The 21,875-nt window shown below is 37.9% G+C and overlaps 1 protein-coding gene across 1 annotated transcript; it reads left to right on the forward strand.

The window, feature by feature from the left end:
* Nucleotides 1–2,645: 2,645 nt before the first annotated feature.
* On the forward strand, nucleotides 2,646–9,704 carry OLFML1 (olfactomedin like 1). Its single transcript, XM_051622218.1, has 3 exons — nucleotides 2,646–2,966; nucleotides 4,918–5,206; nucleotides 8,231–9,704. The coding sequence occupies exons 1-3, from the start codon at nucleotides 2,841–2,843 to the stop codon at nucleotides 9,007–9,009; spliced, it is 1,194 nt and encodes a 397-aa protein (XP_051478178.1). The 5' UTR covers nucleotides 2,646–2,840; the 3' UTR covers nucleotides 9,010–9,704.
* The last annotated feature ends 12,171 nt before the right edge of the window (nucleotides 9,705–21,875 follow it).

Below are 21,875 nucleotides of genomic sequence, written 5' to 3' on the forward strand. Positions count from 1 at the left end.
TGAAAAGGCACATACACTTACATCAGCATATGTGTTTCCTATTAAAGGTTTGTCTGTCAAATTAAGACAACAGTAGCAAACCCATTCCAGCAATAGTTCACAAGAGAAAGTGTTATTTGAGTTAAGAGCAATCTTTCTGCTCTGTTAGGGTGTAGGATCTTGCGCAATGAGACTCACGTTTTCCCGGGCTTGGCAAGCAATCCTGGTTTGTATCAGTACCATAAATATGTTTCTATTTATTGCATATACAAGTAATATGTAGCTGGGGAAAAAAACAAAACAAAACAAAACAAAACACCATGTAAATATCTAGGTAGAACAGAACTAGAAAATACATAACAGCACATAACAGCTAAATGAAAAAAAAACAAACCAACGAAGCTCAGTTCTTAATGAGATGCTATAGCATGACCTCCCAGAATGCTGCATCTGACATGGGCCGTCATTGCCATTTACCATGAGATTATGGTTTAATAAGGATGGGAATGTCTCATTAAAATAAATCCTTGGAAACTTCTAGTCTTTCAGCAGCTGGTAATTCTAAGAAATGACAGAGCAACATTAAAAAATCGAGTTTCTTATATAGCATGCTTAAGCTTATATAGCATGTTTAGCAGTTCAAGATAATTTGCTTTGCAGATACTTTTCCCCTGTTCTAAACTGAAGGAAAGAAATTATACATCTATATACTGACTTTTAAGTATGGTTACTGATAGTAAGTTTGTAATATTTTGTTTAGGGCATTGTATTTGCTGAGATGGTCAGAAATAAGGTTGCTCTGAAACTCATAAATGATATCGTTCATCTAGTGAAGTCTGAAGAATTGTCTGTAATTATCAAAAATTCAAACAAAATCTGTAATACCCCTTCTAAGGAAAAACTTTTAGTAGGGAGTTCCACTGTGAGTGATGTTCCGACATACTCCAATGAAATTCTCCAAAGAGACTACTGCCTTATTTTAGAAGACAACCTAGACTACAAACTGCAATTATTAAGAATGTTAAAAGTCATAAAGTCATAAGCATAAAGTTGCTATTTGATATTACCTTAAGACACGACTTGCAGTCATAATTTCAGTCAAGCATGTTCCGAACTGCAGGCAAACCATGATAGATTTTGTTTTACACAGATGTATGATTTCTCCCTCCACTGAAGGAAGAAATTAACCTGCTAAATCCCATACTCTTCATCTCCTGATCATTAACTTGGATGATTGTGATAGACATACTAAACTCAGGGAACAACTCTGAAGGATTCCAGGTTCACCTAGAAGGCTAGAAAAGGGATTGTGTTCCTGTACTCTTCCCCAGTGTTGAAGCTTATAGTTTTGTGGAAGACAGTGCACTTCATCAAGATGTTCCATGAGATATATTCACCCTACTTCCTAGGGTGTCTATTCTCTGTGTATAATCCTTGAAGGATCCAAGAAGGCAAGATGTCCATCCTCCCAGGCAGGAGTTCTGGAGTAAAGCAAAACAACATGCAGTGGAGAACCAAGTATTAGTCTCTCTGTGCATCACTGAAAATGCCTGTAAATAGGAACTGGAAAATCAAGTAAGTGGAGGTAAAAATCTGCCTGCTGTGACACATTTGCTTTAATTCTGTCACAAGTCATATGCTTGCACACAGGGCAGTCAGAAAGTAAAGGAAAGCTGTGTAAATGTGCGGGGGAAAAAAACTGTACAGAAAGAAAAATAGGGGAAAAAAAGTGAAGAGGTGGAGAATTCTGAGAAAAAGAAACAGTCAGTTTGGCTGCAGATACAAAGGGAGCTTTCTAACATCCTAACACATGGTTTCCTACTGAATGCAATGTTAACACAGCCACGTATATTTCCAGAAAAGACACTCAGTCATGGAAATTATGAAAAAGAATAAATAGAAATTGTCTCAAATGTAATAAAATCATGTAGAATCATAGAATGTCTTGGGTTGGAAGGGACCTCTAAAGATCATCTCTTCCAAACCCCCTACAATAAGCAGGGACATCTCCAACTAGAAAAGATTGCTCAGAGTCCCATCAAGCCTGACCTTGAATGTCATATAACTTAATTATAATTAATTCTTAAGCCATCCTAAGTAGAATTATTATCCTGAAAAAAGAGACTGATCAAGGACTCCATTAAATTGACACAGAACTGTGTTAAGGATATTGATTTTAGCTGGAAAAGTACTGGCAAGGGAAGAGGGGAAGGGGAAAGGGAAAAAAACCAAATAATAATAATTTTATTTATGGTTTTCAGTTCTACTGTAAATGGCTGAAAACTGGAAGTGAAAACAATTGCTTTAGATTATTTTACAGTAACAGCTATGGTTGTTGAAATAGCTACAGACACTATGCATCAGGTCTTCCTGTCAAAGAATGAGCAGTGATCCAGAGGTTTGAATCTATGCTGACTTACACCAAGTACGTCAAGTGTTGCTCACATGGGAAAGCAGACGGGAGGAGAAAGGAGGAGAAATAAATTATTTTTATTTGTATTAAATAAAATTTGGCCTACAGGCTTTCTGTGACTCAGTACTGCACATCTGGAATTGATCACAGGATCACAAACTGGAAAGCAGTCATCTGGCTCCTAGAAATAAACACATTCAGTTCCTCTTTCACAACTTTATTTTTTTAATTATAAATTGCAACAGCCATTTTAAGTCTTTTTAATACTTGCAGCTAGAGCATTTTTAACTTTTTAGTAATTTTTAATATTACATTTTCACAGGAGAACAACAGACAACTGTTAAATTTCATTTAATCCTGGACTGGCAGTAGAGTGTGGGATTGCCCTTCACATGCACAGACACACAATTGATTTCACTGCTCTTTTGCTTCAGAACTGCATGGAACAATGCTAGTCGTGCATCTCCGATTTTTACTACTTCCATTCCTCACAGGCATCTTGGGAGCAGCACAATATATGATGCAAGATGCAGCACTGCTGAACTACATGGACCAGCGTTTCCTGTCTTTAGAGGTACGTGCTACCTGTCTCATTCTGTGATACTGCCTAACTGCAGAGAGGTTTGAAAAGGTATGAGTGTTCTTCTATGTGTGTGAACACAAAGCAGTTTGCATCACAAACAGTATCAGGAAGATTCCTGCTTTTTCAAATAATTGAATAAAGTTGTAGCTAAACTGTTAAGTATAATGATGCCTGGTTACCTCATCATTGTTTATTGCTAGATATAATTTCATAATGTTACATACTGTTATCACTTGTATTTTTTTATTAGTGAATTTAGCTAAATATGTAAATGTTTACAGTATTGTCACATTCCATCCTAGGGAACATTATAACTATTTTGTCAAGGGTAGAAATGCTGTCAAGTATTAACAAGGAGACAAAAATTTGTCAGGTATTCTTTCTATGTACAGATGAACCTACCAGGGAGAGTAGTTTAAAACACATTTGTGTAAACTAGCAATGTCTCTGCACTTTAACTGGGAGTTGAAATAATCCCCTTACAGCTGGGAGATTGAAATAGGTATTTACTTTCAAGTAACTATATGGAAATACCAATACCTGCTGCTTTTTCTGCAGTAAAAAACTGCCAGTACTGCAAAATACCTTTTCAGTATTGGCATGCTGTAACCATTCAGTTTATCTTAAATCATTAACGTGTCCTTGGCTCCTGACTTGCATTGGCAGATTTCTAGAGAATCTTTAACTTGCCTGATTTCTTATTCCCTTTTTGTACAAGGCTCTCACTGCTCTTAACTTCACAACAGAGAAAGAAGAGAAGGATTAGCCTGGGGTTCTGTTCCCATTGTGTAGACTGAGGTTTAAATTTTATTCACCAATGTATGAATAACTCCACATGGTAATTTCCACTCATTTGGCATACATTCAAAATGACACAATTCTACAGGTGGCATTTGGTGCAAGGGGCACCAGGGAAGAACAGGAAAAAGGGTGAGGCAGATATCGAAGAGAATGCTTGAAAACATTCAAAACCAAGTTTTTGTAGAATGTAATTAAACAGCTTCCTGGGGACTTAGGGGCATGTACAAATGGGGGAAAGGGGACACAGATACAAAAAACACACCTCACAAAACAGTCACGCCATTAAGTTTACATGGAACACATTCACACTACAGTAACCATTCAGTAAACACCTGAAATCTGTGCATAAAGCCCCAAATCAGAACCCCCAGTCCAGCAGTTTGGTCTCCTACGCTAGTGTTTGGGCTTAAATATTGGCTCAATTTCCTTATCTTCCCAAAGTGGCAGTTGAGCTTCTACTTTCAGGCCACCTGTGATCTTTACAGAAGCAGATGCCTTACAAGACAGAAATCACTTTCCTCACCTTTGAAAATATTGATAATTTGAATCTAGATATAAACATCTCTTGTTTTGTTTTTTTCAAATTTGACAACAATTTCACCAAAAAAAAAAATCTCTATAGATATCTCAGTAATTCCATTTTCCATTGTAAATTAATGAAAAATAGCCACACTAAATACTATCTTGGTCAGAATTGGTGTATTTATGTGAAATGTTCACATTTGTAGATTCCCCTTGGAAAACATTTTGAGACTGCTTCACCAGTGGTCCTACAGGAGGAGTTCTGAAATGTTTCTGGAAAGCAAGTAATCAGAGATCATGTGCACTTAAGTATCGCTGGCTTTTGCCACTTTTCCCTCTTCAGGCAGCAAAACGAACTATCTGGTTGGCAGTAACACCATCAAGAAAAAGAAGTGTATTTTTGTCCAGAATGTGGACAAAGGTGAATGATGGTTCTTGTCTAATGTGTCCTCTTCATGTAGATATATAGCAACTGACTATTGGTTTGAAATAGATGGGGGGGAGGGGGGACCAGAAAGGAAAGAACAGCACTTTTTAAACAGTAATCATGAATGAGGTTGTAATCTATACAGAATATGAGCATATACCCATGTATTTTCTTCCTGTGTTCTAACTCAAGAAGAGGCTGGAAAAATGCAACCAAGACATACTGGAATATGTGGAAGAATTCCGAGACTTTTCAAAGATGGTACTGTCACGCCTGGCAGGACTGAACAGTTATAAGGATGAGGTTAAAAGTGAAGTAGAGCATTTGCTAACAAGAATTGAACGAGCACAAAGGGACATTGACTATTTTGGATCTATGACAGATTCTAATACATGTGTAGAAGTACATGAAGATCTGGTGAAACAGAAGCTATTTGAAGAAGCAGAAGAAAAAAAGAAACTTAAGCTCATGCTTAATGCAAGTAAGAACAGTTTACTTTTCAGAACTTTGATCTGAAGGAGCCAGTCCCCTGGCCAATGCATGTATGCTGATACAGGGATAACAAATTTTCACAAGTGATGTGAATGCCACAGATAACTGCAGGGCATTTGGGCTGTGTAAATACTAGACATTAGGAGAGGGAGGAAAGAGAGCTCAATTCAAACATTTATTTTGCAGATACTCTACTGCATATCAAATTAACCTTTGAAGCTTTTTTTTTATTATAAAGTATTGTAAAATCCTGTGAAGGTATGCTCTTGCAAAGTCCCAGAAAATATGCCAGTGTATTTCCAAGTATTGCACCTATGCCAAGGAATTCGAGGTGGTCTTTCTTTTTTGGTGTGGGCAGAGGTCAAAACCTAAACTCAGAAGTGAACTCAGGAGTTAATAAAAAAGACTTAATTCACTTCTACAATTGGCATCTTTTTCTGTCTTCCTCTGTTATTCTTTCTCTGCCTCCTCCCCCTCACACAAGTACTTTCTGAAGACAGTACACTGGCTTAGCTACAAGCAAAGCTCAGTTTGGATTTCAAATTTAAGTGTTAAGGTACCTAGTATGAAGAACACACACACAATCTATAGTGGTTTTTTTTAAACAAACCAGGTTTTTATAAGTATCTTTATCTTATTAAAGTTGAGCTATAGGTGTAAATTGCAAATTGCAGAGATATTTGAACTAGTCTGTTTCATTTTCATTCAAAAGTAGTAAGAAATAAAAAATAAAATATGGATGGCCATTAGAAAAAAAAAAAAAAAGCGCCAGGTGAAAGATCTTTATCTTTATACAATTCCACTAACTTCAACAGAATTAGGCTGATTTAATTTTACAAATAAGCTTACCATTTGTTCCTTGAACTTTTCCAGCCATAGAGTATTAAGACACATGCTAACATAAGCCATCACCTATTCTGCTTCTAAGCTCTAACCCTACACCACAGTTGGGTACTCTAAATATCAAGATTTCTTTTTTCCATAGATACATTTTTTGAACATTTGGCATTTTTTTGAGAGGCAGAAAAATCTAAGGGTTTTAAAACTAGCTGTGGTATGGGCACTTCGAAAATAATATATTTCTGAGAGTTTCAGAGGGGAAAAAATTACTTTCCATTTTCCCTTGTTGGAAATTATTTTTAATTTTATCGTGGTAGTTCAGAGCAACTTTACTTTTGTCAGCATTGGTGCTATCCTTGTGATATTGAAGTCAATGGCAAAGTTAGTCCCTGTGTAGATGTTACAGCATTTAGAAAAAGTAGGAAGACTACTCTAGCAAATAGCAGCTCTGCTTCTATGCTATCATAACTTAACCAGAAGTTAGAATTATTTTTACTGTGTTGCTCCAAAACTCTAGCAAAAAAACCCTTTTTTTTAAGTCCAGTTTTGTTACTGGCTTTGGTTTAAGTTTGCACTGACTTGAAAAAAATAATACAGTAGAATCACTGTTTTTACATGCAGTAGTTGATACCTCATCCCGCTTTGGGGGGGAATGGGAAATTATCTTCTGCACATTTTGAAGCATGATAAGAAACAGTGGGCTTCAAAGGTATCATTGTGGAGAATGTGGACAAAATTTTGTAAACTTCTTGTTCACTGTGAATGTCTTAGTTTTCCAGTCTTTCTGCTTCTGAAAGCCAAGGAGAGTTAAAAAGCTTCTCTCAAGAACAGAGACACTGTTCATAGATTTCAGATAGTAATTTGGTTACTTCTTCTGCAAGGGAAGATATTGCTAAGGCTGGCTTGGTATTTTGACTCAACAGTTCTAAGTTTCTAGAATCTATCTAATCAATACATGTTAGGTTTGTGAAAACTATCATGGCTTGCTCAGGGAAGGTGCATCAGAGTCAGGACTTTAAACAAAAAATTCCACGCTGTAGCAGCAATACCCAAATGCTTTGGTTAAAGGGAATCAGTACACACAAATGACATAAGTTGCTTTCTACAGGCAGCTGGAATCTCGGCACTGACTTCAATAGGTTCATATCAGGCCAAATAAGGAGACTGGCTTTGCTTTCTCCATTTCATCTACTGCCAGAACTTCCTGCCTCAGGGCTTTGTTTGTTCTGTTTACTAAAATGGCTGCACTTTACTAAAGGGAATTCTTTAAACTTCAAATAGAGTCTCTTGTAATTTATGAGTGCCTTTGGTAAACAAGCTTGTTAATATTCTTTGCAGTAGAGTTTTTCCTGAAAGGGATGGTACTTGGTAAAGATCCTACAGTCTAAATGCTCAACTCTTCACAGGCTTGGTGCTTCTTGGTCTTCAACATACGTGCAAAGTGCATAAAAAATGTAATTAAGCCAAAACAACGACTCTCTATCTGCTCATGACAATTTTATCCATATAGTGAGGTGAACAATTCTGCTTAGTCAGACTCCCAGCATAAGAATTGATAACACAGACATCATATCTGTTCATTTAAGGACATTCCTGGGTTTGTGATCCATATATTTGTTGGGAAGGGAAGATAAGCCAGTGTTTTGGCTTTCTGTTATGACAATCTATTTTTATTCATCTTCATATGCAAAACAAGGGACTGACAGAGGTTAGGAGAACTCCTGAAACAAAAATTCTGTACACATGGCATATCAGGAAAATGGATTTTAATTTGTATGACTTCAGCAAGAAATCAACTTTATTATTTTACAGAAGTCACTTCTCTGAAGTAAAAAATCCAGCCCTGTAAAAGAACTAGAAGAATAATCAGAGAATCAGTTGGTCTCCTCTTAGGTACACTAATAGAATCCCTTTGGATAACACTGGCAATAATAGAGCAGAAAACAACACACACTGTGTACCTGAAAATATGCAGTTTCCTTAGCAGGAGATGCTATTGTTTAAAGTTAGTTTCAACACTACTTACCACAGCCACACTGCTGACACCTTTATTGAAATACTGACCCTGGCCTTCTAGATGGACTAAAAGGAAACTAAGTAATCCAAAGATGGAAAACTAGAAAAATCACAGATATTCTAACTTACTTTATTTTCTTTGGATGTTTTCTTGCAGGTTGTGACCACATGCTTGCAGGTATTAAGTCCCTAAAGATAGTTAAGAAGACTGGAGATGAGCACGGCTCTTGGATGAAAGATCCTGGCAAAAAGCATACAAAGATTTATTTATTAAATGGTTCTGTAAATAATGTTATTTTGGAATCTGCAAATATCATGACATTCATGGAAATCAATCATACACTAAAAGCTCGCAGAGTCACCTTGCCATTTCCTTGGGAAGGAACTGGCCATGTAATATATGAGGGTTTCCTGTTCTATCACAGATATGGGTCTTTAAATGAGATAATTAAGTTCAATATCCAGAAAAGAAATATAACTGACCAAATGCTACTGCCAGGAGCTGGAAGAATCCCTGCCTATCAGCTTAATCCATCTACAAAAATAGATCTTGCCATTGATGAGCAAGGGCTCTGGGCAATCCACGCAGAACCAGAGACTGGAGGAAATATTGTAATTACTAAAATCAACCACGTAACTATGGCAGTAGATCACACTTGGGACACATCATGCAACAGCAAAGATGCTGAAGCAGCTTTCATGGCATGCAACACACTCTATGTTGTGTACAACCTTCCTAGTGGAGGCACCTCTCGCATACAATGTGTTTATGATGTTTTGGACACTGTAAATACTTATGAAATCCCCGTATTACATTTTCCAAAACGTCAGGGTAGCCATTCCACTATACACTACAATCCGAAAGAAAAACAACTCTTTGCCTGGGGGGATGGATCCCAGATCATTTACAAGCTCCACACAAAGCAGAAAGTTTAGAATCTTTAGCAACTTTTCCAATGCATTTAAAAGCTAGCAGCCCTGTGTCAGCATGGTCATTAAGTGTATTAAAATTACATATTCCTATCTGTTACAGCTTTCATCTATTTTACATAAACTTACACACCCCAGTGATCTTAAACTAATATCCAATAAAGAATATATAAAGACTCCATTAGTATGAATTACAAGATGACTAAATGGCACAAATGTACAAACCTAACCCACCCCACAAATCAGTCTTAAAGACTAAGGTTAATTTTTAAAAAAAATTTAAAAATCCATCTCTGACATGTTGGATTCCTGTTAAAATTATGTATTCTACTTCAATGCCATGGAAATCCAATCAGAAGTCCTTCCTGTCCAATACACATTATTTGACAACCTTCACTAACCTGAAGTTCACTGTAGGAAGCTGCCTTCTTGTAAGCACTATAAAATCACATGCTCCCAGAGAAATTATCTATAAAGTCGAAACAGGAGAGGTTTATGATATCACAAAGCATAAGAGTATACATCCTTACAATCATGGTTTATTTTTAACATATAGGTCTTGCACATTACAGCAAGGTTAATCCCAATCATCGAATTTCTAGACTGCTTCCAAGAAACTTCCACATTTTTGTTATCCATATAGCTGTGCATTCCACTTTTGATCATGCTAATACATTAGCTGCAGCTAAGTATTCATTTTTATCTGTTTCAATTTGCCACCTTTCAATTTTTTCCAGTGTATCACTACTTGTTTGTCAGAAAAAATGTACCATACACTGTTTTTAAATGTTTTAATTTCACTCCTTGTTTCCTTTCTTATTAGTTCTTTATCAGCATCTACTTGTGAGCCATTTTTTGCAATACTTCAAATTACTTCCATTATTCATAGCAGAACCTTTCTCATTATATCCTCTGACTCCACCTGTACGGAAAGGGTGGCCCTGATGAGCACAATAGTGCAAGTGAGGGCACTGGTCAGTTCTGGTTTTGTGAGTAACAGATAAACTCCAGGTAAATACAAACATATTTTTGTTTCCAAAATAATATTTTTTTAAAAAAGAAAGAAAAAATCCCTACACTTGTGAAATACAGGTACTGGCTGTAGGTTTTGGATTCTAGTGACAGCTACATTTCTGTTTCATAACAACAACAAAACAAACAACCCCAACAAACCCCACCACCAAAAAAAATGGTGCTTGAAAAGCAATCCACAGCTCTTCCAACAGAAAGCCCTTTTTGTTCTTTACACTGAAAGAGCTGTTGTTCTGTTTAAAAATAGCTTCATCAAAACACACCAACATCAGGGAATGATTTTGAAAAGGAGTGCCAGAATACAACTAAGAGCATATGGACTGCTCAGTTGCAACAGTACTGCTCTGCTTTTGGCAATAGAAACTCTATCATTCTAAGCAGCCTTAATGACTAGAGCATTACTTCTGTGTTGCAGAAGCCATAGGAAGCACAGTTAAAGACATCCTCAGGCTGAAAGCAAGGTGGGCTGGCACTGGTTTCCTGTGTGACCATGGATCAAGGGCAGATTCAAATATTTGGCTTTTTACTCCTCATCTGTAGAATTATGAACACAGAAATACAAAATGGTTTTAGCCACCTTTGGAATGTTTTGAGATCTTTTACTGCAAAAGGACATGTAATTTTCTTTACTTAACAAATAAAGGCTTTTGATGCAAATATGGATTGAGTCTCCTTTTTAGAAAAGGCATTCTTGGAATATGCCAAGCACCACACTACTATACAACAGAGAAAGCCTACATTATTATTCTATGTAGAGATTTCAATGAGCAATTCTCAAAAGTTTAGGCAGGTCCACTCTGAACCTTGCTGTCCTGGAAATCCAAGCTTCACAATGAATTAAAGGTACTGCCTAGTTTTCATAACAGGGAAAAGTTCTCTATGGATGAGCTTCACTAGATTACATCATATGGTACTGAATACAAAACAAAGGAAAAGAAATAAAATAGAATAATAAAGTTTTCCCAGATCTTAAAATTGAGGTTCAGTTAGAAAAAGGAGCAAATTTTCAAACTTTCTAGTTTCAAAAATATATGGACAATTAAACAATTTGAAACACTGGAATTTCCATATGTTAATCCTGATACTGATTTTTTGGTAAACCATTTATTTACAATCATAAGAGAAGGAGGACAAAAGGAGCCATTGTTGAATTAGCCTGTCTCAATTATTCTTTAAAACCTTTAATGATCCAAGAAATCCACAGCTCTCCCAGGGAATTTACTCCATCAATTCACAAGCCAGCTGCTGTAACATTTTTCCTAAAGAACAATATATCATTACCCCACCAGCCATTGATGGGAGAAAGGGTCTGCCAGTGACCTCCAAGCAGCCAAGCTCTGATGGTCCAGGAAGGCTGCAGCCTGATGTTAAATACAACATCTTCTCAGTCACCTCCAGTATGACCCCAAGTGGAAGCAAGTCCTTGCTGGATAGGCTCAGCAGGTTTGGCCCAAGGCAGATAGACAGATTGTTGGACATCATTCAGCTGGTGGACATGCTGTGGCCAATATGCTTGAGCAGTGATAGCAGTCACTTGAGGAGGAGATTTGCTGCAGGCAATTTCTTGTCGACCTGAGGGAACAGGAACATAATATTAAGAAGATGTTGCCCACAGCCATCCCTGAAATTTGAACAGGTGGAAGCCGGAGTTGTGCAGCTTTCCAGGTGCTCTCAGCCAGTGGTCAGTGCTCCTGCACTTCAGGAAGGAAGCATGGTGTTGCTTCACAATTCCTGATTTCACCCAAGCCCACTCAAGGCAAGGCTCCCTGTCCATGCCCTTTCCCCAAAAATCTAACCCCACCCCATCAACTGTGAGCTGACAGCTTATTAAGGCAACCATCCTCTTCAGGCAAGTCCCAGGCCTCTACCAGTCCCTGTTCAACAGGCAGGCTGCTGGCCACACTTACACTTTCAATTCTTCCACCTTTGCTTGTCCTCTCCACGGCTTGCATCCAGTCCTTGCAGAGGTAGGTCACAAGGAGCTTGGCAGCGATGCTTCAGAGGAAGTCCTGCAATGCCAAAGGCTTCTGATGAGCCTTTGAACACTCCAGCCCAGCCAGGAGCTCTTCCAGCTGCAGGTGAGAAGTGTTCACCTTCAAGATGACAGCCAGCAGCCGTGCAGGCCAGCTTACCAGGTCAAGGTCTGTGCTGCAGTCCAGGGCCTCCCTCAGCCCCCAGAAGGTGGTCGCACTGTCAGCTCTGTGGAATATCCCCTCTGTCATTGGCCCTTGTGGGTGCAGGACTGCCAGAAGTTCCTGCAAAAGATGCAGGAGGACAGTGACTTGGCTGAGGAGCTGCCTTCCAACGGTGGTGGCCAGGGCCAGAATTCTGCCACAGACCAGGCTCCTCTCTCCCACCAAGGGGCTGGGACCAGTAGCACAAGCTACTACTAAGTAAAGAGCCCAGCCTCCCAGCCCCACAGCTGGGGACACTGCCTCTGGAGCAGGCAGAGGGAGGGCTGGGACCCGCTGTCCAGGCTGGCTGACATGCTCTGGCACCTGGGCAGTGGCCAGGCTCTGCTGCAGAGCAAAGGGCCAGGGCAGCCCCCTCCTCCTCCTGCTGCTCCCTCCTGCTGCAAAGGAAAACACAACACGAGCCTGTCAATGACACTATTACTCAAGTCCTTTCATGTTGTGCTTTCTCTGTGTGCCTTTTTCATCTACATCTCTGGCTTTTTGCTTTTTCAGTGATATATTTTCATTTTCAGACTCTACAGACAGGTTCTTTCGGGTTGGCTCTTCTGCCTCACTGCAGCTCTCAGAGTGGAATCCAGCATTCTCTGCTCTGACAGCAGGGTTGTCACCCTTGCAGCAGCAACAGCACTCCTCAGTGCTTTGGCTGGGATAATTTTCTCTCTTCTTCACCAATGTCAGTTACCTCATTTTTTTTCTGCATTCAATTATGACCTCACCTTCCCATGATGAGATCAGACAGCAGGGTTTCAGTGCACAGACCCTCCTCATCTTCTATGACCTCCATTCTTTCCACCAGCTCTTCTGCAGAGGGCTGGCTCAGGGCAGGATAACCTGCAAGGATTATGTCCTGTTTGCACTTGAAGCAATTGGAATTATTTTAGACAGGAGGGTTTTCAGCCCTCTCTGATTTGTTGACACTTGTATGATGAATTTAAGCTTCCTGACAACAGTGTGCTTTCTTCTTTGGATTTTGTGGATGCCAAGGATCTGTGGACTGTGTGCTAAAAGCAATTGGTTTAGTTGTATAGCAGATCTTTATGCTAAGAGCATAGTGTAAATTATGCCAGTACAACTAGGCTTATTTCTGCAGTGTCCATCAGAGATATGCTTGTTTCCCAGAAAATAATCTTCCTTTCTTTTCTTCTTCATCTGTGTCTGTCTGGATCTGGAAGCTGAGAGCTCCTTTTAGCATTCATGCAATCAGCCACCATATAAGGAAAACACAGGCATTTATTACAGTTGGGTTCATCACTAAGCAATGCAACTATTACATGCTTACTGCCATCCTGCTAAGGAACAGTGCACATTTTTCCATGTGTGCTGTTTCCCACCCTGTGTGATTGTCACCAGTCACAGGACACTGCTGCAAAGATGTGCATGGAAGCTTAGAAAAGAAACAGCAGAACTAAAAACTATTAAGACACAGCTCTCCCAATACAGAAGCAGTAGCTCCTCCTGAAGGCAAAAATTGGGCCATGTGGCTCCTCAAGTTATTTGAAATTTTCATGTGTTTGCATCACATATAAGAAGATAACAGGTTTCTTATTATACCTGCACTATATTGAGACCTAAGTCCAGAGAAAGGAATATACAATCCAAGGAGTACAGTTACAGAGAAGCAAACAAAAGTACAAACAAGCCCTGTTACAGATGCAGAGGAACTCCAGTGTGCAGGCAAGGCAGTAGTTTGTGCTGGGGAATGACAGTTGGGTCATTTCTTGCTGGAGAATTGGCACTGTGGTTGGCATCACTTAGAGTGTCTAATGGATTTCAGTATTCAGTGGTAGACTCTGATGGTCACTCCTGATGTTGCATTATACTGGGAAGAACTCCGCACATTCCATCTGTTTCTCCCCTAAACAGCTTGATTCGTGTGCAGATTTCTTCATGATGGCATTTTCACCCATTTATTTCTTCTTCCCTTTCTTTGTTTAAAAGTGGGCTTCTCTGCATCTGAAAAATTTGACAGTATTTGCATGAATACTTTGAAAGGTGGTTTTGGCAGGGAGGTCAAATGTTGTACATCCTGTGATGGCTTGTCCACACTAAAAAAAGTATCTAAAGTGTCTATCAGTGAAGAAGTCAACCTTTTCCATTAAATATTCCATAAAATTCTATTATGTCATTACTGCAACTACACAGGGCAATTAGAAAAACAAAGCAATGTTGATAGTTGCCCATGTTTTAAGGGAAAATACTAAATAACTGACACTGCAAAAGAACTAGCAAATAACACAGAGAGTTTCCCTAAGAAACAAGGTCTGTAGGAAACAAACCTCTTAGAGTGGGTTACTGTAAAACATGTATGAAAAAAAGCCAAATACTTGAGCTTTTAAAATTTTGTTAGTATATTAAAAATGTACATTTTTGGTCAATGAAACAAACAGTTTACTTCAACAAAAGTCTTGTACTCAGTAATGTGAAAATAAGATCATCTGCAGGTCATACAGCAAGAATAAAGGGGGCACATGCACATGCTCAGTATGGCTGGATCCTCAGTATTAGGAGTGGGTTTAATTTATTACTTTTCCAAAATTTTTCCAATGTTAGATGTGCAAATATATGTGCTGTGTACACACACACACACATTTAGTAGTAAAAAAAAATGCATTTGGTGGTATCTGAGTCCAGTTTGGGGCTTTAAGTCTGTCTCCCTTATTCCCCTCATCTTGCCCGGGGAGGGTAGTGGGGGAATAACAGGGCATCTGTCACCTAGTTATTTGCTAATACTGTGGCAGGCAGGAATGATAAACTGCACAATTACAACAAAAATTCAAACTTCAAATATATAAAATGCTATTAGAAAGCAGAAAAATCCTCCGTATCACTGATAGAAATAATTCAAACTGCAGTCGGGCTGGACATCAGAAATCTACTGACTACAGGGACAGCCAACCTTGGTACAGACCTTTTTATCTGGCAAACTTTCAGCAACAGGAAACTCGCAAATTACTCTGTTGGGATCAATACAGGTTTGGGTAATCTTGCATTTTGACAGGTGGTTGATTGCAACAGTAGTTACCAGCAGAGTGGAGGTCTGGTGTCTGGGGACTATCTAAACCATCCTGGCAAGTTAATTGAGAAAAACGAGCTTATTGTCAGGTGTCTATTTGCTCTCTAAGAATCTGTGCCCCTCCTGAAAACTGCTGAAGTTCCAAAGCTGAGAAAAAGCACTTGACTTACCTTTTCTGTATTTATACATGTGATACTCGTTTTTTTGTGTGATGTGATGTTGTATTCATTTGCTTTGAAATATGATTGGTATAAAACCATTGAAAAATAGATAATTTTATAACTCTTACCTGGGTTCTCTTGTCCAGTGTTTGTGATGCATGAAGTTAGAAACATTTTTATTAGACTGTGCAAGTAAAAATCATTTAAAGGGAGGATTATCACACTAGATTGTTCTGTGACCTCAAAGTTGATCATTATTCTTAGCTGAAATAATAAAAAATCCAACATATGAACACTAATTGCTAATGCAGTGAGTCAGATTATGAACTCCTTACATTTTTATCTGTTATACTTTGTACTTTTTTTCTGATCCCTGTCATGCCTGAAATTACCTGTAACCATTAACAAATATGAAGGAAGAATTAAGCACTTTTGTGGGGTTTTAAATATAGTTTTATCAGAATGTTTAATTTAAATAATGCATATGCTTTATCAGAATATCAGAATATTTAATTTAAACAACACACAGGCCAAATTGCTTTTTTCTTTTAAAGGCCCAATCTTGCACTGCTTGCACTATTACTGTCCATTTACTTCAACTGAGGATTAGCAGATAAAGTGTCAATATTAATTCCTGTGTACTCAATTTGCAATCAATACTGTGCCATGTGGATGGATGGCCCTCCCTGTCAGAGCTACAAAGTTTTGCTTTGGCTTTATGCTTAAACCATATTTTTCCAAAAGCAATTTTAATGTCTGCAACCTACGTGCTGATTTAATGCCAGCTTTCCAGTGCCACATGTGCAGTTGGTAAAAACAACTTTGACAGAAAATGTTTCTTTAGAATAGGTGCAAAACCCAATTTAAAGCATTACTTCCTGTCTATATGAATCCATAAAACTTAAGGAACCATCTCAAACCAGGCATTTCAGTCCTAGATATCACTAAGGAAAACATTATCACTTATCAGGATCTCAAAAAAAAAAAATCTATTTAAGTAATCTACTTAGCAGAAGCAATTTTGCTGAGTGCTACCTATGGCTTGTATTCTCCACTATTTTGGAGCTAGTGACTACATCCAGAAAAAAAGTACAGTTCCTATTCAATTGTTTGGCTACAAAATGCAAACATGAACTTGCAGGATTAAGGACAGCAGTAAAGTAAAAATGTATTGCTCTAAGTTTAAAGGGCCTGCATGTAGACAAACTGAAACAGCCTCCAGGATACCCTGCATCCTTTTATTTTCATGGCATTAGTATAATAAGAAAAATAACATAATCTCATCCTTGTTGCACATTTGGTACAACTACATTCCTAGTCAGCCTTGTCAACAAATAATATATTAAATTTCAAATAAATATAATTCATTCTGCAACTTAATAATACCATAATTTACATGATACATACTTTGAGTAAATATTCTAATCAAATTTGTACTGAAAAGAATGTTTTGTTTTATCAACTAATAAAGGATGTACATTTTTTCTATCTAAGCAATTTAAAATATGTTGGCAATGATCATATACTTGTTTGTTTACATTTCGACATATACAAGTGCACAAACATCAACAGGGGAAAAAAATAAGGGCATACAACCGTACCAAAAAAAAAAAATCATATATGCCATTGCAGTTTTACAAGTGAAATCAGAACCATAAAACTATGTGTCTAAAGCTTATTTCATAACCTGAAACAAAGCACCTCCGTTTTATTGAAGAGTAGAAGAAATGTAGTTTTTTAAAAATTAAAACATTTGCATTCTCCCCACCCACAACCATCCAGCTACTCCCACAGCATAAATCTCCATAGGTTTAGCAGACCTAGCACAGCACTGAAGTCCCTGTGGCACAGTTAAGTCGCAGCTGATTTTACCAGCTATGATTTTAGTGACTCCCTCTACTGGAGCTGTAAGACAAGGAACCTGCTGCTTCCAGCTAAAGCAAACTTTTTGGTGAAATATTTATAGTTACATTTGCTGTCATGAGATTTTATTTGAATTACAACGTCAAAGTTACTTCAACACCATATGTGTTCATATTCATAAGAATCACATTTTAATTTCACCCTTTTTTGTGTCTATATTAAAATAATTTTAGTGAGAAAAGACAACATCACATGACTGACTATCCAAGACAAACAGTAAGGAATTTTCATTAACAAGATATAAATACTTTTTAGAAAGGAATGCAGCATGTCCATAGAAACAGAATCCTAATACCTGACAATATACAAGCAAGACAAAGGAGAAGCTAAATTAATATCCTTACTCATTCTGTTACTTCAGAGAAACAAATATTTTTTTCTGTATACAATTCTACTAAATAAAGTCAGCATTTTAGGTCCTCTATGAATGGTGAGCTAGGCTTTAAGAGCTAGTTCTAAGACAATTCAGCTGTGTTTTTTTAAAGGACCCTAAAAGAAATAAACCTTTTCCTGAACGTATCAGCTAAAAACACACAACAGATCTTAACAACAGGAAAAAAAAAAAAATTACAGCAACAAAAAATGAAACATTTCTCACTCTGAACCTGTGAGTCACAATCATGTCTGGCTGCAGAAAGCCACTGTCTTAGGCTACAGTTACGCTATTACCATAGCAGCAAGTTTTTTATACTGAGGAACTTATTTTGTTTTGATATATATTCATATTTAGGAAAAAACTAAGGATGACAATGATCATAAATATGCAAAGAAATCTAGCTCCATAACAAGAGCAGAGCACTTCTGCTAAAACAAAGATTAGAGCCACAATAAAGCTGACTCACCATAATTATTTCCTGTTCAGAGGGGACTTTTTAGGAGACAGAAACTCCTATTTATTAACAAGTCAAAGACAGTTTACATTAAGAAGCTACAGAGAATAAAATAATGCATTTTGATAACACACAGTAACATATGCATCTTAGCTAAGTCTGAACGCGTATAATAGAACTGAACTGCAAATGATCTGAAAAGGCTTGATAACTGCCTGTGTCAAAATTCACAGTGCTCATAAATAACTTTTTCCATTTTAAGTTCTGGTTTTATTTGGACTAATGGGCATCATGGTAAAGCACAGAAGAAATGGATTTAGTTTTTAAACAGAACTAAGCTTATTTAGAAGCTTATACAGCTGCAATCAGTGCAAAATCACAACAGGTTTTAGGGGCCATTTACAGTGAAATGCCAGTTTTCTCAGCACTCCTGCAGCGGTGGCATTGTGATCAAGCCAAAAACAACCCTGAGAGGGCTCCTGCTGGTGCTTAACTTGGTCCCTTGCCAGTTCCAGTCCCAATGTGGTATAAAGGTTCTTAAAGGCTGTACAGCTTCTACCCCCAGTTTGTAGTCCAGAATGGTACAAGTCAGGGGTGGAAGGGTGGTGGGCTGGAAATTCAGGATTCATAAACATTCTGATTTTCTAACTGGAAAAGTATATATAGGCAGCTCACACGGAAGACTTCAGTTTGCGTTTGTTTACTGTGGAGGTAAAATTAGTTTGTGCTAAGATCTACACATCTACACAGAGACCATGAAGCACATGTATCTTGATTTGAGTGAAGAGGGCAAGATTACCTGTTTTGGCCATACAAGAGAAAGGAGAATTTTAAAGTGGCTTGATACTATTTATCATTCCCCAGTAATACTTTCAAATTTACATAAAATCTGCCATTAATTCAAATATTCAACATCTTATAGTGACTTTTTTCCTTGATAATTACAATTATAGGCAATGCACTGGAAAATTAATTAACATGGCTGCAGTCAGGTTTTATGATAGGAGGCTTTAAAAAATAAAAACACATCAAGTGACATTTTTATGGTTACTTCTAAAATCTAATGAAAGTGTAAGTGACCAGTACGTGGGCAGTCATCTACAAGTTAGGCTTACAGCTGGAAGCCATGGCAGGGAGAACAGATACATTAGCCTCAAGAAAAGACACAGGAGTGAAGAATTGCCGAGAACCCGCAGCCTGGGTGGACAAAATAGGTTTTAAGCGCTAGATCAAGTTTCAGAAAACCACCCGTTTGTCTCTGAAAGCAGAGAGGGGAACAAAGAGAACAGGCAACAGGGAAATGGCTAAAGGTCAGACTACAGAAGAGTCAAGAAGGGCTCTGACAGGAGACCTGTCTTGTGCAAAAGCAGGCTCCATGTCCCCAGAGAATCTGTAAGTCTAGGAGTTCCCGTTGCATATGTCAATCAGGGTCAATTACTCCTAATTTCCAAGTTATGCCTGCTATGGTGCACACATACAGGTTATCAACTACTGGATCCAAGACAACCATTACAGATAGGGACTTCCAGCTTTTTTCTGTTATTGGCTTGGGTTATGGGGGTTGGATTGTTGTGCAGGTTTTTGCAGTAGATCTCAGGGACTGTTTGCAGGCTGTCCCTTAAGATAATTTTAAGATGTTTAGCAGCAAAGACTCAGTTATAGTTGACTGATGTTGCCCACTCTTCTTTAATCTCCGCAGACGGTATCACTCATCCTCTATGAAGTTCCATTTTAGCAAATGTCAGAAAACAACAAAAGAAATCTGATCAGTAAATAAATCAAGAGCTGAGGCATGTGACGAAGTTACTGCATATCAGCTGAGTCACAATAACTGACCTTGCCTGCTCTTGCTAATGTAGAGGTTAGATGAAAGTGGCTTAAAATAATCTCTACTGCCTGAGAGCTGCAACAAGTCACACACCATGGCTCATTTCTGCAACAAAGCAAAGAGTACTTTGTTATATCACACTGACTGAATCATAATACCAAACAGCATTGGCTGGAGGTGCCTAAGGTCTGCCTCTAAAACAACAGTGAAGGCATGTCTTATTGCACCTGTATGTATGACTATGTGAAAAAGAACTGTGTGATAGCAACTGTAACAATCAAAGACAGAAGCAATCAAAAGCATCATCTGGGAAAAAAAGTGGACAGAGACCCTTGTCTCCTGGCTCAAGACCTGCAGGTAAGATGAACTTGGAATTTGTCTGCTGTTATGGTCTCTCCTATGTTTGAAGATGCAAGATTTTGTCTAAAAAGATGCTGGTTAGAAGCTTTCACCAAAAGATATGAGAACAATGGGTTTATTTCCAGTCAAGAAACAGCTTAATAATGTCTTAACATAATTCACAATACTTTCTATCCTGGTGTTTTTTTTTTCCCTACCATTTCTTAACACAACAAATTTCAACAAATGCCAAATCCCTACATGTTATGAGTTCCATCTGACAGAAACAAGTCCCATGATGCAAAATTACCTCAGTTTAGAAGATGGAGTAGCAGCTGATACAGCATTGTATTTTCTATACAGCAGTATCCAGTAACTTACAGTAGAAGCTCTGTTTTCCAAGCTGCAATAAGGCCTTTGCCTGATGGTTAGAGCAAATGCAGATATGGATGTTTTCAACAGCTGTGTCTGCCTGAAAAGACTGCACCTGTTCTCCATTAGCTTTTAATGTGCTATGATCGGCTTGCCAACCTCAAAAAATATAAAATGCCTCAACAGAGGGAGCTAGTATTTACCTGGGAGCCACAAACGCTCATTCCAAAAACTCTCGAGATCACTTGTACCTGATTTAAAAACTGAACGTTAGATGGAGCTATGTCCTTGCAGCACCACTAGCTAAATTTAGATAGTTACAGCTGTCTCAGATATCATTCCATTTAGCTACATGTATGTGGGCAGATTAATGGCTTGCTTAAATGTCTTTAAAAATGCTGGGCAAAAGTAATAGTACGTTCCTGGAAGCTTTTTTTAAGAACTACATGTGTCCACAAAAACTTCTGGAATTTAAACAGAAGATAGAAACAGCTCAACAAGTACAGTACTCTCTAAGACAGTGAACAATATGGTAAGGGTTTTTCTTTTAAGCCTATTTCATCTGTCCTAGTATGAGATATCTGAAAATACTTTTATATGGTGTTTACTGCTACAGAACAGTTATGCTCTAAATTGTGAGATAGAAAAAAATTAGTAAGTTCTGGTTTAGTATCAAGTAGCTGCAAGAGTCCAAGAAAATTTCAAGTGCAATTTTATGTAGAGACAAAATATCTTTATTTAAACTCTCATTGTGAATATTTCACATTAACTCTATCAAATAATGACAGAGGAAAAAAAGCCCAAAAATCATATCTCGCCCACTAGAAAAGAAAATGCCACATGTGGTAAAAAAAATAAAATAAAATTCAAAGGATAAGAGGAGGTTGTCCACCTCACCAAAGGAAATTTGTAACATGACTGACCACAAATTTCTGTTTAATATAAAGCAGAATACACTTTTGAATGAAGCATAATGGATTAGCTGTATGGAGTCAATGGGGAAGGATTCTCCAATTCATTACTCCTTGTCTACAGCTGATTAAACCAAATTTACCTTAAAGGAAATCTTGGAGTATTTTATTGGTCATTTTTTCACAAGCAGCTTTCACAGTCCTGCATCACAAAGTTAATTCATTGTTTTAATGCTGATGTTTCATAGCCTGTACAGTCTATGATTAT

Source organism: Apus apus, chromosome 5 (assembly GCF_020740795.1).
Source record: "Apus apus isolate bApuApu2 chromosome 5, bApuApu2.pri.cur, whole genome shotgun sequence".
Taxonomy (NCBI): Eukaryota; Metazoa; Chordata; class Aves; order Apodiformes; family Apodidae; genus Apus; species Apus apus.